The following is a 19568-nucleotide window of genomic DNA, read 5'->3' on the forward strand; positions in this document are numbered from 1 at the left end:
AAGCGGGACAGCCGATTGGACGCATCCCTGATGGAGTCGGAGGGAGACTCCGAGGATGAGGAGGAGAGTGAAGGTAAGGAGGGTGACCCCCCCCCCCACACACACACACACACACACACACACATACAGCGATTAACAAAGTAAGAACATACCTAAAGTGAATCAGGGAGATACTCATTGTGGCTAGGACACTCTGGGCCGGTTTCACAGACAAAGCTTGAGCCTAATCCTAGACTAAAAAATCATCTTCAATGGAGATTTTTACATTGAAAGTGTGATTTAGTCCAGGACTAGGCTTAAAAGCCTTGTCTGTGAAACCGACCCTCTCTGACACTGAGATGCTAACAGTGATTCAGAGGACTCAGGCTGTTGAGGAGTGGTGTGAGTAAAACACCAACATTGTTGTTGCTTTGATGATCTCCCCCTCCCTCCCTTCCTCCCATGTACTGAATACGTAGTAGAATTGTGTGAGTCACTTTATGTCAAAGACACAGATGAAGCGACTAAGTGACCATTTATATGTACCCTAGATTACGACGAGGAGGACGAAGATGACTACACACCCCATGATGCATCAGACGGAGAGAGAGAGTCTGGCTCCTCGTCGTGGTTCCGCTGTGTTCTCCAGTGAGCGCAGGTTTCACGCACCCCCGCCACCGAGCTCCAAGATGATACGCCCCACAGCCATGAAGAGGATGGAAGGAAGGAAGGAAGGAGGGAGGCGGTAGAAGAGAAGAGAAAAAAGAGAGAGAGAGAGAGAGGGGGAGTGAAGTGTGACAGATTGCGAGAGTGGTGGCGGCGGAGAGCGGGCGTACGGAGCAGAGAGAGAGAGAGAGAGAGAGAGAGAGAGAGGGAGTGTGTAAGTGAGTGAGTGCGTGAGTGAGTGAGCGAGCACAGGACAGATTGTTTTCTATGTAAATGTTGTTTCACATGTATGCAATAAAGCTGTCGTACTGTGACCCTCCTGCCTCCAAATATTTATCCCCCTGGTCTCACCTCAGTCATCTGTTCATCACCACTCTCAACCTGTCCTCGTGTAAATTAATGTATATTGATTTTCTCTCTCTCTCTCTTTCTCTCTCTCTGGTGTGTCCAATCCTCTCTGTTTTTCTAAACATAATTGAAGAGTTACCCCCCCCGCCCCCAAAACGAGAATATTAATGTCGTTCTCAGTATCTTTTCTATTTGCGTCGTCAAATCAAATTTTTTTTTTCTCTGTCCATTTAATTGAACTGGTTAAAAAGCATAATTAGTATTTAAATCTCTTTCCTACAGTCTCTCTCCCTCCCTCCCTCTCTCCCTCCCTCCCTCCCATCTCTCTCTCTCTCTCTCTCTCTCAGACTCTACATGTCTCTGTCGCTAAGGCAACCAATGCCTTTTCCCACTCGCGCTCTATATCTCCCCCTTCCTCACTGTCTCTCTCATTCCCTCTCACTACAGCCAGAGGTAGGCATGTTAACTGATATCTGTCATGTGTGTATGAGCGCGCGCTCGTGTGTGTGTGTGTGTGTGTGTGAGAGAGAGAGAGCGAGAGTGTGAGAGAGTGACATACCCTGACATTTTGACAGTGGTTGTAGATAAGAAGTAAAGCTAAAGTAACATGCTGTAGAATATTCTCCATGCGTGCGTATGAGAAGTGTCTGTGCACAGGTGTGTGTGTGCTTGGGCATGTCTGATGTGCGTACTCTATAAGCATGTGGCATAATTGAGCGTTCATTTCCACTGCCCGCGGGAGAGTGCGTGTGTGTGTGTGTGTGTACAGTATTTGAGTGTTGTGAGAGAGAGAGAGAGAGTGAGTGTTCCTTCTCTACCGCTGTCTATGAGTGTGTTTACATTTTCAGTATCAGTCAGAGTCATAAGTAAACCCCCGCCTCTCTGTCTCTCTCTCTCTCTATCTCTTTTTTTTCTTTCTCTTTTGTTTCTCCTGCCAGAGAGAGATGATCGGAGGAGTAGGGGCTCAGTGAACAGAACGAAGCGATGGAGAGATGGTAAGATGAAGAGAATGTGAGGTGAAAGAGAAAGATGTATCAGTATGGACTGACACCACAGAGTGATAGCTAGCTGGGGGGTCCGCTTGTGCAATGCTGTACCAGGAGTTCAGTTAGACATTGGAATATGCATCCATCATGTTAATTACTCTGTCTTTCTATCTCACTCACTCTCCCATCTTCCTCTCTCTCTCTCTCTCTCCTCCTCTTTTTCCTCTCTCAGCTCCATCTCTCCTGTCACACGACTGACCGCCCTCCGCTGCCTCCTCTTCCTTCTCCTGGTTGCTGCGGCGACACAACCCTCCACCTGTAACCGTGACGACGACAGCAACAAGAGCGAGGGGCTGGTGGAAGCCCTCTCGGCCCAGCTGTCCGTCACGGCGCAGGCCACGCCCACCGGGCTTTGGGCAGTGATCTGGGGCCCCACGCAGACCCTGGAAGACGAGACGCATCACTTCCTGTCCGGCAGCCAGGAGAATGACCGCATACACCACCGTGGTCACCAGGTCGCCACGACGACGACGGCCGAGCCTTGGCCGCATCATCAGAGCGCACCAGGCAGCACGGATACCCAGAGGCCCGTGCTCGAGGCCAGGGACGGGGAGGGAGCGGAAGATGGAGGGAGGGAGGCAGAGGAGAGAGAGCCGGATGAAGGTGGGCACCAACCAGATATGAATAAAGATTTATAAATAAAGGATTTTCAAAGGCGGTCATGAGTAGCAGCGTGTTATGAAAAAACGCGTGAGGAAGGACAGCTCTGGGGAATTGTCTGTCATCAGGGAAAGACTTGAGTCTCGTCTGCCTCTGTCTTTTTTACGCTTGAGAAGGCGCTTAATAGAGTTTTCACCGTCGCTCGTGCGCACAGAAGAAAACGAGGTGACATCACACTTCAAGCGATGGAACGAGTGATGTCACAGGATGGGTCTTGATAGGCGGCGCCTCGAGCTCTAGAACTTGAGATCTCACACCTCATTTCACATCAGATTTGGTGTCTTAACGTTTTCTGAAACGGCACTTTTGTTATTGTACAGTATTGTTATTGTACAGTATTGTTATTGTACAGTATTGCCAAAGAAATACTAATACCTCATTAGTCTCTGGTAGTGGCCAGTATGAGAAGTGAATGCTAACTCACTGTGTGTGTGTGTGTGTGTGTGTGTGTGTGTGTGTGTCTGTGTGTGTGTGTGTGTGTGCGTTCCAGTGGACCCTCAGTTCTACGTCACCGTGATCATCTCCTCTCTGCTCATCCTGACTGCCGTGATCATAACAGCCAAACTCTGGTAGGAACCCCCCCCCACAGCCTGATGTACTGTATACTGTATGACACGTCCACATCCCTTCTAGTGTATTTATGACTCTATGGGGAACCCATGCAGCTTGGTGGAAGGACGGATGAGGAGGACAGGCACATTGTAATGGATGGGAAACGGAATTAGTAACAGGTTTGGATTTCGTGAGCTCAGAATTCTAAAGTTCTATCTCTAGTTTAGGGTAGTTTAGAGATATTGAGCGTCAAAGTTTTTACATTCCATTATGTTTTGTGAGATGGAACCTTTGTATTTGATGAATTACTAACTCCAAAATGTCAACATTTAAAAAAATAACACCACACAGGCATTAATAAACACCTAATGGATCGGATTATGTAAAAAAACCTCAATTTTGACAAAAATGGAGATAGAACCTTATAATTCTAACGTCACAATTTGTGTTCCTGTCGTTTCTCTGTCCACCAGGCTGATTAGAGAAGGACAACACTTTGGTTGGTGTTGTATGTTTAGGTGTTCTCCATGTGTAGATGCCTTCAGATGGTTGAATATCACAACGTTTCAGTCGTTTGCTGGTTGATGATTAATCTACTGTGCATGGTAGCTTCCACCACAAGCAGTGTGTGCTGTTATGCTTTATTTCCACAGTATGTGTGCCTGTACAATCTGCTGGCTGTGCATCCATTATACATATGAAATGAACACTCATCATTTTCTAATGTAGAATAACACTTTACTGATCGGCTACGCCAATAACGTATTATTATTATTTATTTAACCATGGGGATTCTCTCTCTCTCTCTCTCTCTCTCTCTCTCTCATCTTCACACTCTCTCTTCCCTCTCTCCTCGCTTCCCTCCCTCCCTCCCCCCATTTATCCCAATCTCCTTTATCTCTGCCTCACCATCACTTCCCAATGTTTCTCTCTCACTCTGTACTCTGTCACTGACCCTTTTCTTCATTACTCTATCAATACATGTTCTCTTTTTTAATGCCCTTTTCTCTCTCTCTCTCTTTCTTTCTCTCTCTCTCTCTCCCTCCCTCTCTTTCCCTCTCTCTCTCTCTCTTTCTTTCTCTTTCTCTCTCTCTCTCTCTTTCCCTCTCTCTCCCTCCCTCCCTCTCTATCCCTCCCTCTCTCTCCCCCACTCTCTCTCTCTCTCTCCATCCATCTTCCTCCATTCTCTGTCCGTTTCCCTTTACTTCCATTTAGCTTCATCACCTTTCTCTAAAGGCCAATGCACACAGCGTGCGATTTTGTCGCACCGCGAATTTGATTCCATTGTTTTGAATGAGACAATGCACATGGCGTGCGATGCGATATTGTCGCACGACAACATTCGATTCTTCATTCACACCAATTGAAATAATTCAAAGAATTGAGAATCGAATGTTGTTGTGCGACAAAATCGCCCGCCGTGTGCGTTGGCCTTAAGACTAGGCCTTATCCCCCCCTCACCCCCCAGTCTCCCTCATCACTCCCAACAGTGCCAGGCCAGCTCCAGATCCACAGATAATCCTTCTGCTCACTGTGTGCAGATACACGATAAGCCTGCTCTCTCTCTCTCTCTCTTTCCCTCTCTCTTCCTCTCTCTCTCTACCTCTCTCCCTCCCTCCCTCTCCCTCCCCCCCCACATCTCTCTCTCTATCTCTCTCTGCCTGCCTTGCCTGCCTCTGAGACCAACGCTAAGTGTTGCTGTGTTTACCTAACTTAATTAACCCCCTCTGTGGGCCCGTGTAGAAACCCACACTGGTGGAACGTCAATTGACTTTACAGTCTATATGCTGGAGTGTTGCAAGGTTTGATCGCAGCACAGCAACACTATTTCTCTCTCTTTTCTATTAGGCTGAGCGTTGGATCGTGCTCCAGTGTCACTCCAGGGGTTGTAAATACTGTCAGGGGGTGAGGTTTAGAGGGGGAATGGGTAGGGGGGAAGGGGGTCAGTCGATAGGGAGATAGGGTAGGAGACACTGGGAATGTATTGGGAGTACTGGGAGTGTCTAGCAGGCGTTGATGAATTCTGTCTCTTATCTTAAGAGTAAGACGATGGGGACGGCCTCCTTCATCACCTTGGACATGACAATGAATATGGCAGGGACTAAATACGTTGTGCGTGCGTGCGTGCGTGTGTGCGTGCGTGCGTGTGTGTGTGTGTGCGTGCGAGTGTGCATGTGCATGTGCGTGTGTGTGTGAGAGAGTACCCGTAATAGTGTGTGTCAGGGGGTTATATGGCTGTGCAAATGGCTTGGTTGGGTGTGTAAGTGCTCTAAAGAACTCTCTCTGTACCTGTAACCCTCATCCCTGCCTCCGTCATAACTCACATCGGAATGATGTTACCTTACATCATGCAGCGCTGTATTCTTGCCCTCCCTCCCTCCCTTTCTTTCTCTCACCCCTGGCTCTTTCCCCTCTCATTTTTGTTGCCTATATCTCTCGCTCTCTCTTCCTTTCTCTCTCCCCCCTTTCTCACCCTCACCCTCTCTCTCCCTCTCCTCCTCTGACAGTGCTTTAATGAGTCAAACGAGTGCATTAACTCTCTCTCTGTGGCGGTGTAATGTGTTTGCCTCTGCTAAATGGCTGTGTCATTCCCTCTCTTTCCCCCCCACTCTCTCTCTCTCTCTGTCTTTCACTCCCTCTCTCTCTCTTCCTAACCCCCCCCCCCCTTCTCTCTCTCTCTCTCTCTCTCCCAGTTATGACCGCAGCTGTTCCCAGCATCCACCCCCGCTTTCCCATGGTGTGGCCCCCCCCCTCTCCCTGGCCCTCCCTCGCTCCCTCGCTCCGGAGGACAGCCGGCAGACGCTACACAGCACCCCCTCCTTCACCGACAGGGAGAGGTAATGAGACGCCTCGCTAGCTCAGCAGAGTGTGTGTGTGTGTGTGTTTGTGTGTGTACGCAGATGTGTGTTTGTTTGTGAATTGATTTGTGTTGGTCGTGCGTGCATGATTGTGTATGTACATGAATGTGTTTGTGTGAGAGGGTGTGTGTGTGTGTGTGTGCGTGCGTGTGTGTGTGTGTGTGTGTGTGCGTGCGTGTGCGTGTGAGTGTGTGTGTGTGTGTGTGCGTATTAAGAAGGACTGTTGGTACTTTTCCCTATGTATTGTCTGAGAGTATGTGTATAATTGGCCTAGAGTGCTATTCTCTGTGGAGTACACACACAGGCCTGTGGTGTGTTAAGACTGTGAGATGTGTTTGTGTGTGTGTTAGAACTTCCTCTCCAGATGAGTCATGGGACGGTGGAAGCGGCGAACGCACCATCCATGAAATGATGCTTTTATTGAGAGGGGATTTAAAGTTAATCTCAATCAGGGATAATTGGGCTATACTCCTCTTCTCCTCGTTTCCTTGTGTCCTCGCACCGTCAAATTCTTCTCCTTTCCTATTTCTTCCTCTTGCTCTAGTTTTCCTCTCTCTTTAATTTCCCCAAACTCCCCTTACTCACCGTTCTGTGCTGCGTTTCACATTCCACCCATCCGACCTTCTTCAGTTCTCTTGCTTTCTCCATCTCTTCTTTACCTACTTCCCCCTATTCTTTTTCTCCCTCTTCTCTCCTCTCACCCCTCCACTATTTCAGTTTCCCCTCTTATAACGGTCTGTTATGATGACACGTCCCTGTTTATGATAGGTAGATTTATTCTCCTTTGAACCCTCACCACTCTCCTTCTCTCTGTCTGTGTTTGTCCTCTCTCTCTCTTATCTTTCTCTGTTTGTCGTCATCGTCATCGTCCTCCTTCTCTCTCTCCTCTCTCCCTCTTCTCTCTCTTGTCAGGATCCCTGTGGTGAATCTCTAAAGGCGACCGTTTGGAGATTTGATACACATTTCTACGGGACGCCGAGGAAACGACATCCATCGACACAACCAGAGGGAGTTTCGCCCCGCGGCGCGAGTTTAATTCTCTCTAACTGTGAAATGAAATCAGGAATCCAGGTATCCAGCCATTTGCCGAAAACCTCCTTGCTCTTCCCCGAGGTCTAGAAAAAACACAATCTCATCTCTTCCCTATCTTTCCTGCTGCTCCCTGCCTCCCTCCTGCCTCTGTTGCTTGGGTGTAAATCTTCTGTGTTTTATATGGCTCTGTGTCGCCGTAGACCGCTCTGGTTTTCTATTCCCCCGTACAGCCCCGAGCTGTAGCTCAGCGCTTTACCTGCCATGACTAATTCACAAGCAAACAGCGTTAGCGACATACACCCAACATGTTATTATTCCCCTTGAATGCCATTTAACTGAGTTTAACTGACTATTCTGTGATACTACGGTACTACACATTGTGTGGCTATTTCATATAGGGGAAACTGTACAGTAGATGGTTGTTGTTGTTGGTGAGACTTTCGGGCTTGTGCAGAGATAAAAGCTTCTCAGCGTTTCTCCCTAAGACTTGAATGGGGGCTTCTCCTCACAAAGCTGGTTTGTAGGGTTGCAGCCAGCAGCCAATGTATTTAACACGCCACGGTCCAGAAATCGCTGTTTACTCCCAGCTCGGTGCGCTTCCGAATGCAATGCAAATACTGCAGCTTTCCACACGACAGACAGACGACAGTGTGTCAAAGGGGTGATTTTTTTGCTCAGAACGAATCTCATGATTTGTTCCTTTTAATTTTTCTCGCCTGCTTTTCATCTCTCTCTCTCTCCCTGTTTGTTTGTCCCTTGCCGTAAGCATGTTTTTTTTTCTTTCTACTTCAGTAATAGGCTGTGCAGAGGAGTACGGGTTAGGCGTGGGCTGATTAAGCGATATACATGAAATGTACATGTTTTTTTTTCAAACAGCAAAGAATGACAGTAAAAAGAGATATAAATGTATTGTATCATATACAGTGTATCAAAATGATTTGTTTCTACAGACATAATGTCATAATGTTTTTGTCCAAATGCGGCACAGACTCCAAGCTTTATGCCTGTGTAACTCACAGTATACCTGTCCTACTCTTTCTTCCAGCATTGTGACATGACACCTCTCTGGACTTCCACTGCAGTACATATTAGTGCTGTGATAATCATCTGTAACTCATGTAGTTCTACAGTAACAGTCCAGTGTTCCGTGATTCTGAGTAGCATTCCTGTAGACGTGTGGTCTCCCCCTGTATGACGATGGAAGCTCAATAAAGGCTCAACACTGGTGTTGTTTTACTGCTGCGTGTGGACTGGACTTGATTGGGACCTCGTGACGTCAGAATTATAAGGTTCTATCTCCGATTTTGGTCAAAATTGAGTTTTTTTTACATAATCTGATCCATTAGGTGTTTATTAATGCCTGTGTGGTGTTATTTTTTAAAATGTTGACATTTTTGAGTTAGTTAATTCATCAAATACATAGGTTCCATCTCACCAGAACATAACGGAATGTAAAAACGTTGACGCTCGATATCTCTGAACTGCCCTAAACTGAGATTCTAGAACCTTAGAATTCTAAGCTCACGACCTGCTGTGTTGGGAGGGATTAGGGTTCAAATAATGACAAAGGGTGCGTCTCAATAGTCTAAAGTGGCTTCCTCCTTTCCTCATCTCTCTCACCCTTATTTTACACAGATATGCGTAAAAGACAGGATAGATAAAAAGGAATATGGAGGAAGCCTATGGATTTGCCTTCTTCCTCTGTCCAGGTCTGTCATAAGAGTCCAGATGAGGAGAGGAGAGGAGGGGGGTGGGAGGAGGGGAGGAGAGGATCTATTGAGATTCACCACAAGTCTCTGCTGGGTTGGGTTTTCATTTCCTCCAGGCATTTTTTACTGATCAATCAAAGTAATTGATTGGCTGGAGTCCACTTGGATGTTTTAACGACTGGGGTAGTTATGAGACTCAAACTAGCAGACACTGCAGCTCCATCAGCCCTGCAGTCACATAACAGTCATCAAGACACACTGAATACAAGTTGCTCTCTGAAAATGAATGTGCTCGCTCACACACACACAAAGTATCCTTCTCGCAGACACACACACACACACTTTTAGGTGTACAGCTGCTAGAATTCACAGCTCCCATCTGTTAAGACCAGAACTAACTGTGAAACACTAAAGCTCAATCACACTGACTGGAATTAACACCCGCTATTTATAGAGGGAGAGAGAGAAAGAAGGAGAGAGATGGAGTGAGGGATAGAAAAAGTGAGAAAGGAAATGGGGTTAAAACAGAATAGGATCATTTCCCTGTCTCTCTCTATCCCTTTTTCGCTTTCTCTCTGTGTGGTGCCAGGGGAGTTAATTGCTACCATTAACGTCATGCAGGATAGAGGGAAGAGTTTTGTTTTTTTTTTGAGAAAAGAGAGAACGAGGGAACAAAAAGAGGGGGAGATAGAGAGCGTGGAGGATGGACAGAACGAGCGTGAAAAAGGGGAATTTAGACCGTATGAGAGGGAGGGTCGGCAGAGAATTCCGACAGGCAATTTTGACGGTGAAATAGAGGCTTTGGGCATAACATACTGACATCAAATATGAATGTGCTCTCTCCCTACTGTGTAAGCCTATGTGCTAGCGTGTGTGTGTAACCATGCCGACTGAACACCGGGGAAGTCTCAGCTCTATAATATATTAGTCTCTTTAGGGGGATGCCCTAATTAATGACTTGACCTCCTAACTGATAGCCCCCTTCTGCGAGTTAGCATTTAGTGATGCGCCCTCAGGAGATGCACTTTGAAGTTCACTTAAAAAAGAAAAAGATAGAGACAGTAATGAGAAGTCTGGATTAGTACAGGGGTTCAATTTATTTCCCAACAATGAATATCCAGATTTTTTTATACATGTCTTAAACTCAATCCTCAGAAGAAAAAAAATACAAACAAACGAAACAACCAAAACATTTTCTTTCTTTTTTTAAAACAATAGAAGTACACACACTATCAAATACACACATTCTGTTTCACTTCTGCTTGTGGCTCTCTGCCTCTCCTGACCGTAGACAGACATTAATGATGCTCTGCTCGGTACATATTGTCTGTCTGTCTGTCTGTGTACTGGTGTAAAAATGGGTATAGGTGGGGTCTGTGTATATACACAGAGCAGATAGTCTGTCTGTCTGTCTGTCTGTGTGTCTGTGTACTGGTGTAAAATGGGTATAGGTGGGGTCTGTGTATATACACAGAGCAGATAGTCGGTCTGTCTGTCTGGTTGCGTCATCTGTTTCCCTCACTGCCCTGGCATTATTAACCAGTGTGTTTTTTCTCAGTGACTGTATATATGGGAATCTGTGTGTGTGCGTATAAATGTTAATATATTCTGTGTCTGTCCGTCCGTGCATTGGTCACATTAGCGGTAGCCAATGGGAATCTGTGTGTGTGCGTATAAATGTTAATCTTTTCTGTGTGTGTGTGTGTCTGTCCGTCCGTCCGTCCATCCGTCCGTGCATTGGTCACATTAGCGGTATCTGCCTCTCTGTCAACCTGTGGGTCAGTCAGTCAGTCAGTGGATCAGTGGGGTTTCTCTCCAAACATCTGCCGTCAGTTGGACTTGGACCAGATCTTCCCACTACCACGCAGCCTGAGAGACGAAAGGGAGAGAGGCGACACAATTACCACACAGTTCATTACACCGCTAATGACAGTTGATAAACCAGGTCTTATAGAGCTAATGTGTGTATTCTGTATCAAATTATATCGTGATGTTGTTTACTTTTGCTTAATAGCTTCGATTTAGCTTGAGACCCCTAAAAAAGCAAGCCAGGAAAATGTGCTGTTGTATTTTGACAGTTATTTCTATTCGATGGTCCCTGTTTTGCCAATGCAAAAAAAAAAAGAAAGATGTTGCCAGAGAGATGTCGAGTTGACTATTACGCAAAAAAAAAAAAAACGCTATTCACATTTACTTCAAAACCTGTCCTTTTGGAAAGTGCTAGTGCCAAGGATTTGAAATGATACTGTTGCGTTTGGCAGCAGGCTCTGCATTTCGGGCTGTCAAACTGTCACTTATTAAGTAAATCATTGTCATTTTCTACAAGAACAAAAACCCAACACAACTCATTTTGTCATATCATCAAAACATTGCTTGTGGGAGACAGCACCTAAAGCGTTTGTGTATTCAGTGACATTTTCTAATCCAGGACAGATGTGAAATTAGCGTTTGGTAATTGAGCCGGACGGAGACAGAACAGACAGAGGGCCTCTGGTAGCAGGTTTAGAGCACCACTACCAAGCACTGCGTCTCTGATAATGAAGCTGAAGTATGCACTCACACACACACACACACACACACAGAGACACACACACACACACACACAGAGACACACACACACACAGAGACACACACACACACACACACACACACACACAGAGACAGAGACACACACACAGAGACACAGAGACACACACACTCACACACACACACACAGACACACAGACACACACATAGAGAGAGAGACACACACACACACACACACACACACAGAGACACACAGAGACAGAGACACACACAGACACACAGACACACACATAGAGACACATATATACACACACACACACACACACACACACACACACACACACACACACACACACACTTTGGCAGCTCGGGTGGCTTTTGAATTGATGTTTGTTATAACAAGGATAAAAACAGTGATTATGTGCGGCGGAGTTGAAGATGCACTTGATAAGAACGTAGCTAATTTACCTTAATGCAGTGGTTGAATCTAACCCTTTTCATGCTATGAGTCTAACCAGGGCCGGTCCGAGGCATTTAGGTGCCCTAGGCGAGAGTATGATTTGATGCCCGCCCCCCCAAAAAACTTTTTTTTAGGGGCACCACCACCACATTAAGCCACCAGTACTGCCTCATCACCACCCACACATTCAACAGTAAAAATATGGACAACAATGGTTCCAAGACAAATATATTATTTTTTATAAATTAAAATGACAGAAATCAGAAAACAAGGTACAAATAAACATATTCAAACATTAATAGTGCGCCTATTTGCCTATGACCGGCCCTGAGTCTAACCAATGTGGTTTAGAATATTCCGTAGACTTATGTAGGATGCTTCTCGTCACAAACTACGCCTGTGACCTAGATAACCTGATAACTTGCCATGACAGGGTAGGTCAATGTATATGCCAACCTCAGAATACAGTCATCACATCTCCATGGAAACATGAAGATGTTGACCCCCAATGTCGACGAACATCCCAGGAGGGCTTACCCTTTAACTTTTGAACTCTTCTTGCCCGGTTGCCGTGGTTCTTGGGAGGAGGCGGGGTCTCGTGGCTCTGCCGGCTGGTCTGCGTCTTGGTTGGATGCTGCCCCTGCAGGGGCGGGACCAGATGACGGGGAGGCGGAGCTAGCTTTTAACGTTTTCTGTAGGTTTGACACCTGAGGGAAGAGATAGAAAACCGGTGAGAGAAGTGGGAGAGGATGGTGGATTTAAAGGAGCAGGGTGGAAGATCTTTAGAAATCTGCCACCTCTGACCACTGCGACAAAGTCCAGTTTGAAGTTACAAACAACAACATCCTCCTTAACAATAATAATAATATAACCCCCCGAAATGTACATTTACTGGTGTAATTGTGCATGTGCCCACGATTCTAAGAGGCAGCCACCAGAGACAGAAATCATTCGTAAAAATGAAATATTTCTTTCAACGGATCTCATTCTCTGATCGATTGAAGTAATTAGAATCATCAGGAAGCTTTAGGTCATGTTCTCACATGAAAATCTGAATCATGAGCAAGGAACAAGTGGATGAGATTGCAACATTGTTGCATAATTTCACAGCCCTTTATGTAAACGAAGTAACATACGCAATCGAAGCAACAGACGTGGTAGTTGATTGGTCAGAAAAATTGGTCAGAAAAATTGAGAGGGAATTCAACAGAGACACGAATGATGGACCCACAACAAAACAACGTATGGCGTTCGCCCTACTGGCGCTTGTTTTTGGTGCCAGATAATGCCAAATCAAGATCAATACGAGCATGAGGGGGAAATAGATCTTCCCCACCATTTATAAATAAATAAATAGGCCTACATACAAACAAACAAAGAAGTGATGGGCTGTTCTTATGAACGGCAGAGAGTGGAGAACACACGCACTTGATCTCGAGACAGCTACGCGCTTTCATTTACCGGGGGTCTCCGTGACGCACACAGACACGCCGACTGAATGCCCACCGACACGTTGACTGCCCTGGGACTGTCCTGGGACGTACGTAAAGTAGGCCTAGTCCATATAGCTGCATTGAATTGGAGAGGTGCGCGCCCAACATAACAGGGGAATGGTCTTATAGGTTTTTTGAAGAGCAATGTAGGCTACAGATTAAGACGAACGATAGATAGATAGATAGATAGATAGATAGATAGATAGATAGATAGATAGATCAACACGCATGCGCTGTTGTTTTCCTATGGACAGTCTCGATGCATCGTTCCGATGCGTCGCAGAGCAAAGCGAATTTGATCCAAAACTCTGATTCCAAGTGAAGCAAATGTTCTAGTGAGAACACACCCTTAATGTTACATACTGGACCTTTAACTGATACAAGTTACTTTACCATGTCATAATACAAACTTGGGGCAGGTAACATCTACTTCGAACCCTCTATAAAAGCTCTAGTCTAGACACTTAAATCGTTGATTGTAAGTCGCTTTGGAATAAGGCGTCTGCTAAATGCCAAAAATGTAAATGTAAATGTAAAATCATATGGGCACTCGAGGACTGCAAGGGGAACACCAGAACTGACCTCTGTCTCCACCTGAACTTTGACCTTCAGTTGGCTCTCTCTGTATTGGTTGGCTCTGGTGACCTGCTCCTCGATCCCGCACAGGACCGCCTCACACCCCGAACACCTGAGAGGAAGGGACATCATTACTGACACAGCAAAATGACTGCAAACCACTACTTCCCTACTTTAACACTAGAACAGCCATGAGGGGTCATTTGACCTGTCATTTGACCTGTGAGTAAAGAAAAATGTTAATCTTTGCACTCGATCAAATTTCAGGACCCTCCTTTCATGACTTTTCCTAGATAAGTGCGTTCTACCACCCAGTATCCTTACATTTTCAAAATCACATCAGGATAAGCTAGTGTAAAGCTATTTTGCCGTTTTTCTGTGTAGGAAGCAGGCCAATTTACAAGCGGCCAACTAGTGGTCGTTAAAATAGCAGTAAATAGCAGAGGCGGCTCTTTTAGTAGGTAAAAAAGACACGGCTGTTCTAGTTAAAGACCCTCAGTGGGATGTCAGTAACAAACACACCCAGACACACACACACACACACACACCCACCACTCCTGCAGTGTGTTGGCTATGTTGGGCAGCTCGTTGGGGCCCAAGTCTCGACCCACGCTGCAGTCCACCTCCACCTGCTGGTTCCTCTGGTCCAGCTTGCCCTGGATGATGTCACAGTAGACGGCCTCGATCAGCAGGTCCTCCAGCTCACGCACGTTCTTCAGCTCAAGCTGCTGCAGGAGCAGGGAGTAGGGCAGGCACTGGGGGAAGGGGGGGGGAGGGGGTGTGGAGAGAGATTTGGATTGTCAGTCAATATAAATGAAACATGAAATTGCTCATGTTGCCCAAATGTCACTGTGTGTGTGTGTGTGTGTGTGTGTGTGTGTGTGTGTGTGTGTGTGTGTGTGTGTGTGTGTGTGTGTGTGTGTGTGAGGGGGAGGGTGGGGGTTAGAGAGAGAGAGGAGAAGGCAAGGGAGGGAAGCAGTGTGAGACAGCGAGGGGGAGACAGACAGAGAGAGCGAGAGAGACAGAGAGAGAGAGACAGAGAGAGAGAGAGAGACAGAGAGAGATTGAACAAGCTTTTACTGGGTAATTAAGGAGTGCACATACAGAGCTTCACAGCGATGTCTAGAGTACACAAAAGAAGGGGCGATAGAGAAAGGGAGGACAATGAGAGGAGCTAGAGCTAGAAAAGGAGACAGGAAAGACTGAGTTCAAGGAGAAATAATCAATTATTTATTGGGGATATAAAGAAGGAAACAGAAGAGGAAGAGAGCGAGGGGGAGATGAAGAAAAGATGTATGTAGAGAGAGAGAGAGAGAGAGAGAGAGAGAGAGAGAGAGAGAGAGAGCTGAGATGAGGACAGAGTATATCAGAACAGGATCTCTAGCTCGTGAGTATCTGGTTCCTCCGCTGTGATCCTTCTAATCTACCTGATATAAATATAGTCCAAAGCTTGGGACTTCAGACAGGCTATTAAAAAAAGTCCCTCTTTCATCTTGTTAACGTGCCTGTGCTAGAAAGCAAGTTATCTTCTAATCACAGTTGCTCATATCATTAACATCAGAGCTGAATCAACTACCTTATATCGCATCCGCTGAGAACGGTACAGGAACAAAATTAACTTTTGGGGAAATACTGTAGCTGCTGGTATCTGACCTGTAGCCCTTCAATAACAAAGTCAACTAGAAACCAGATCTGTCCTGAAGTGATATTGTAGTGGTTTTATATCATGTTATACTGAGAAATGCAAGTATAAAAAAAGTATAAAATTTCCTTCCTGTAAGGGATGGGCCAAGATCTGTGGCGCAGTGAATAATTCTGACTATGGACAGGGCCCATAAGTAAAAGATTTGTATAATATGATTGGTTCCCAAGAATAGTGACCTCATGACCAGGGACAGGTCTATAAATATGAGTCCCACCATTGTTGGAGGCTTCCTGCTTGCTTCTTGCTTATTGGTCTGCTCATTTCTCTCAGCGCTCAGGTAACTTGGCTTAATAAAAGGCCTCTTTGGAGACAATTGATCTAAGCTCTTTGTGCTTTGTAAGTTCTACTAAATCTATTAAGAATCAATTATATCCACGACAGTACCTTGAGATTGGATGCCAGACTGATGATGGAGAGGTGGCGGAGCTTGTTCCTCTGTGCTGGGGTCAGCTCTGGGAGGGAGGCTTCCCTTTCTGGAGCAGGGGGCAGAGAAAGAGATGAAAGGGTTAAGTTGACGTAATCTACCTATCATGACAGGGACAGGCCATCACACAGATGGGCCTAAAAATAAAGGCTGCAGGTGAGCAGGGAGCAGGGTTCCCACACCTTCTGGAACATCAAATTCAAGCACCTTTCAAGGACTTTCAAGACTCAATTCCCTCAAATTCAAGGACCCAACACGGCATAGTTTGAGACAGATCTAGATGAGAATGTATATAATAGGAACTATCCGCTCACAGACAACAATTAAAAAGAGAGGCTTGAATGTGTGAACACTAGATGGTCTCTTGCCTTCTCTACCACAGCACAGCAAAACTATATATTGTGAAATATGTGTAAAGTTAAGCAATACAGAGACTTATTTACTAGTTGACAAGCTAAGTAACATGTTTTGAATGTATATATTTCTTTAGAGAGAGAGAGAGAGAGAGGGCAATTCAAGCACTTTCAATGACCCATGTCTATTTTCAAAAACTTTCAAGGCCTTGATTTTTTTTTCTCAAATTCACAAACTTTCAAGGATTTCAAGGACCTGTGGGAACCCTGAGGGAGCTGTTTTTGTAGTCACAGCAGAGGAGGCAAAGGGGTCTCCGACGCAGCCCCCCCCTTTGTGGTTCTGTGTTCCCACGGGGGACACACACGGTCAAAACCCTTTGAGGACTGAGTTGACAGTTTCTCTCAGGGCTCCAGTCTGCCAAATCTGCCATACACTATGAAAGTGAATACGCTATGTTGTTGACATTACATGCTTGCTGGAAAGGAATCCGGAGAGAAACACATCCAATTTCTCTCTTCTTCGGTTTCGCTTGCCAGTCCTGTTTGCGAGCGAGCGAGCGACGAGTTCTGATTTTCTAATTTAGCCTAATGCTGATGTCCAATGGAATTAGTGGCAGTAGCACAATGTGATGTCATCGAGCCATCGAGAATCAATGGGAACATCCAACGAAGGTTCCACTCAAAGGGCTAACAAAACTCCCTGTGATTGGCTCAGTAAATTACCCTCGCAGCATCCCAGGACAGCGGGGGGACAGTGACGAGCCAGCCTGCCAGGCAGGCAACAGAGAAATACTGCTAATAATAAAACAGCTCCGGGGCTCCGGCATTACTTATTTACAGACTAGTGCTGCTGCCACTGACGTTACCTTTATAGTCACAGTAGGTTCCATAGGCGAAGAGGTTGAGGAGCTGGTACACTGGCGCGTGTGGGCCGGTCTCCAGCTGGAGGGCGTGGGGGCGTGGGGGAGAGATGGAGGGGGTAAGAGATGAAGAGAGTAATAGAGAGGGAATAAACAAATATGTGTCGAAGGAGTGTAGCTGTTCAATTCAATTCAACTTTATTCGCCATGTGCAGTGCACTAGGAACATGATTTGGTATTCTACCATACTAAACAAGCTACAGTACATACAGCAAGACGACAACACGACAATACTCAAGACAAAATATACAGTACCAATATGAGTGGATATTATGAATAAATACTGTACAACTAAGTGCAAGAACATGTAAAGTGCAAGGTACAATGATCAGCAATTATTGACAAGGGCTATGGCTTCCTTTTTGTGTCCGTGCTGTAAGTATGGGGAATGTGGTTGCACTGCGTCTGTGTGTGTGTGTGTGTGTGTGTGTGTGTGTGTGTGTGTGTGTGTGTGTGTGTGTGTGTGTCTGTGTGTGTGTGTGTGTGTGTGTGTGTGTGTGTGTGTGTGTGTTACCTCTCTGACGTTGGGCAGCTCCAGGATGTCAGAGAACACATAGAGGCCTGGAGTCTCCAACAGAGAACTGACCGCCTGGGCCAACGCCGGGCCAGAGAGAGACTGGAGCTGCTCTACCTCCATCTACAAGAAAGGGAGAGAAGTTATGAAGCAAAGGACAAGTAAAGCAGAGCAACACAGGGGGGAATAAATAAAGGGAGGGCATAAGGGACAGAATAGATGTGAGGAGAGAGAGAGAGAGAGAGAGAGAGAGAGAGAGAGAGAGAGAGAGAGAGAGAGAGAGAGAGACAGAGACAGAGACAGACAGAGACAGAGACAGAGACAGAGAGAGACAGAGACAGAGACAGAGAGAGAGAGAGAGAGAGAGATAGAGAGAGAGAGAGAGAGAGAGAGAGACAGAGAGAGAGAGAATGAAAGATCGGGGAAGACAGAGCATAAGACAGACGAAAGGGTGTGAGACAGAGAGTATGAAAATGTGTTGTGGGTTATTTTATTACTGTGCATTATATTAGGCCTACTTGGTATTATTACCGCTGAGTTGAATTATTGACATTCATTGAATCATTTATACATTCTGGATTTAAACGGTTTTATCAGCACTTTTAAGATGTCTTGTTTATGTATTCATGATGTGGCTTTGCCTGACCAAAACAATCCCATGAAAAGCACTGGTGGCAGAGCTCCAAGTTACTCATTTCATTTTCACTCTCATACTCTCATAATATCAAAGCTGGTCAAGAGCACATTATATTGTACATAATTAAATGGGACTTGTCTTGTTCTGAACAACTTTACGTTTGCCTTGCAGAGGGCTGGAAGCACGAGATCTTGCCTTTATTAAGCTTCACAAACACAACAGGCCCAGACTGAAAACTCATTACTTTGACATCCCTTCCTGCCAGGAGTTGGTTATAATAGTGCCTCTTTCTCACTGGCTTAAGCTACATTATTGGTGGAGGAAATAAATCACACAAACAGGCCTAGTGTGTTTCCGTAAGATGCATTGTTTTACAAGTAGCTAGGGCTTAAATAACACTCCATAAACCCTATTTTAACCCGATATTAACCCGATATTAACCCGATATTAACCTAAAATATCTACAAACATAAACCCTCATCCGATTCACGTTAGCCAGTCGAGCACAGGGATGCAAACTGATGATGGCCCAAAAAAGTTAACAACATTATTTTTGCATGAAAACAAAGAACATTTATGAACATTGTTGACCTATTTTCAGGTAAAAACGGCTAAAAGGTGACAAGTTTGCACCCCTGCGAGCGGCCGTGAGTGTGGAAGCTCGAGCGCTTGGCTCAGTCGTAGCTTAGCAACAACAGAGCTAACCAGGGTTGGACCTCAATTACGGACGAGACATTAAGATAAGCCTGGGACAGAGGGTCAGGACATGCATGTAATGTGGAACAGCAACATAATATATGTTACTTACATACTTACACATATGTAAGTTGTAGGAATGATCAATGTGGGAGAGCATCAAGTCATGCTAACATGCTATTATTACTCCGGCGCGAGGCGTCACTGTGCCTAGGCCTCTCTCATAATTATGATCATCTATTAACTCCAAGTATAGCGTCAACTATTGTATTGTTGCTACTGTGCAATGTGTGTTCATCTGAATCCGTTTAACATGTGCATTTAAATGAAATGAAATCATTTGGGATAAATTACCTTTTTTTCTTTATGAACTCCTGATAGCCTCCTGTCCCAAAGACTGCTCGGTGGTTCCGC

At 45.5% G+C, this 19568-nt stretch overlaps 3 protein-coding genes across 3 annotated transcripts in view; 2 read left to right on the forward strand and 1 right to left on the reverse strand.

Moving 5' to 3' along the window:
• The window catches only part of LOC308167020 (WD repeat-containing protein 91 homolog), an 11033-nt gene extending 10159 nt beyond the window's left edge, over positions 1–874 (forward strand). The window contains exons 12-13 of the mRNA XM_080541365.1: positions 1–73; positions 531–874. The exon at positions 1–73 is cut by the window's left edge and continues 16 nt beyond it. Coding sequence (XP_080397491.1) covers positions 1–73; positions 531–631 — 174 coding nt within the window. The 3' untranslated portion in view covers positions 632–874. The remainder of the gene's footprint in view (positions 74–530) is intronic.
• Positions 875–1977: 1103 nt separating this feature from the next.
• pianp (PILR alpha associated neural protein) lies at positions 1978–8217 on the forward strand (the record flags this gene model as incomplete). The annotated part of the gene is made up of 6 exons (XM_080540533.1): positions 1978–1988; positions 2212–2642; positions 3190–3268; positions 5945–6088; positions 7022–7180; positions 8187–8217. 5 exons carry the CDS (start codon positions 1978–1980, stop codon positions 7041–7043), a joined length of 687 nt encoding a protein of 228 aa, XP_080396659.1. The 3' UTR covers positions 7044–7180; positions 8187–8217.
• A 1723-nt stretch (positions 8218–9940) lies between these two features.
• cops7a (COP9 constitutive photomorphogenic homolog subunit 7A) lies at positions 9941–19568 on the reverse strand. The gene is made up of 8 exons (XM_080540606.1): positions 19509–19568; positions 17822–17944; positions 17254–17329; positions 15995–16083; positions 14458–14660; positions 13912–14017; positions 12374–12543; positions 9941–10719 (listed from the first exon to the last, which is right to left on the reverse strand). Exons 2-8 carry the CDS (start codon positions 17942–17944, stop codon positions 10680–10682), a joined length of 807 nt encoding a protein of 268 aa, XP_080396732.1. The 5' UTR covers positions 19509–19568; the 3' UTR covers positions 9941–10679.

The sequence above is a fragment of the Nansenia antarctica genome, assembly GCF_963989245.1.
Source record: "Nansenia antarctica genome assembly, chromosome: 10".
Lineage (NCBI taxonomy): Eukaryota > Metazoa > Chordata > Actinopteri > Argentiniformes > Microstomatidae > Nansenia > Nansenia antarctica.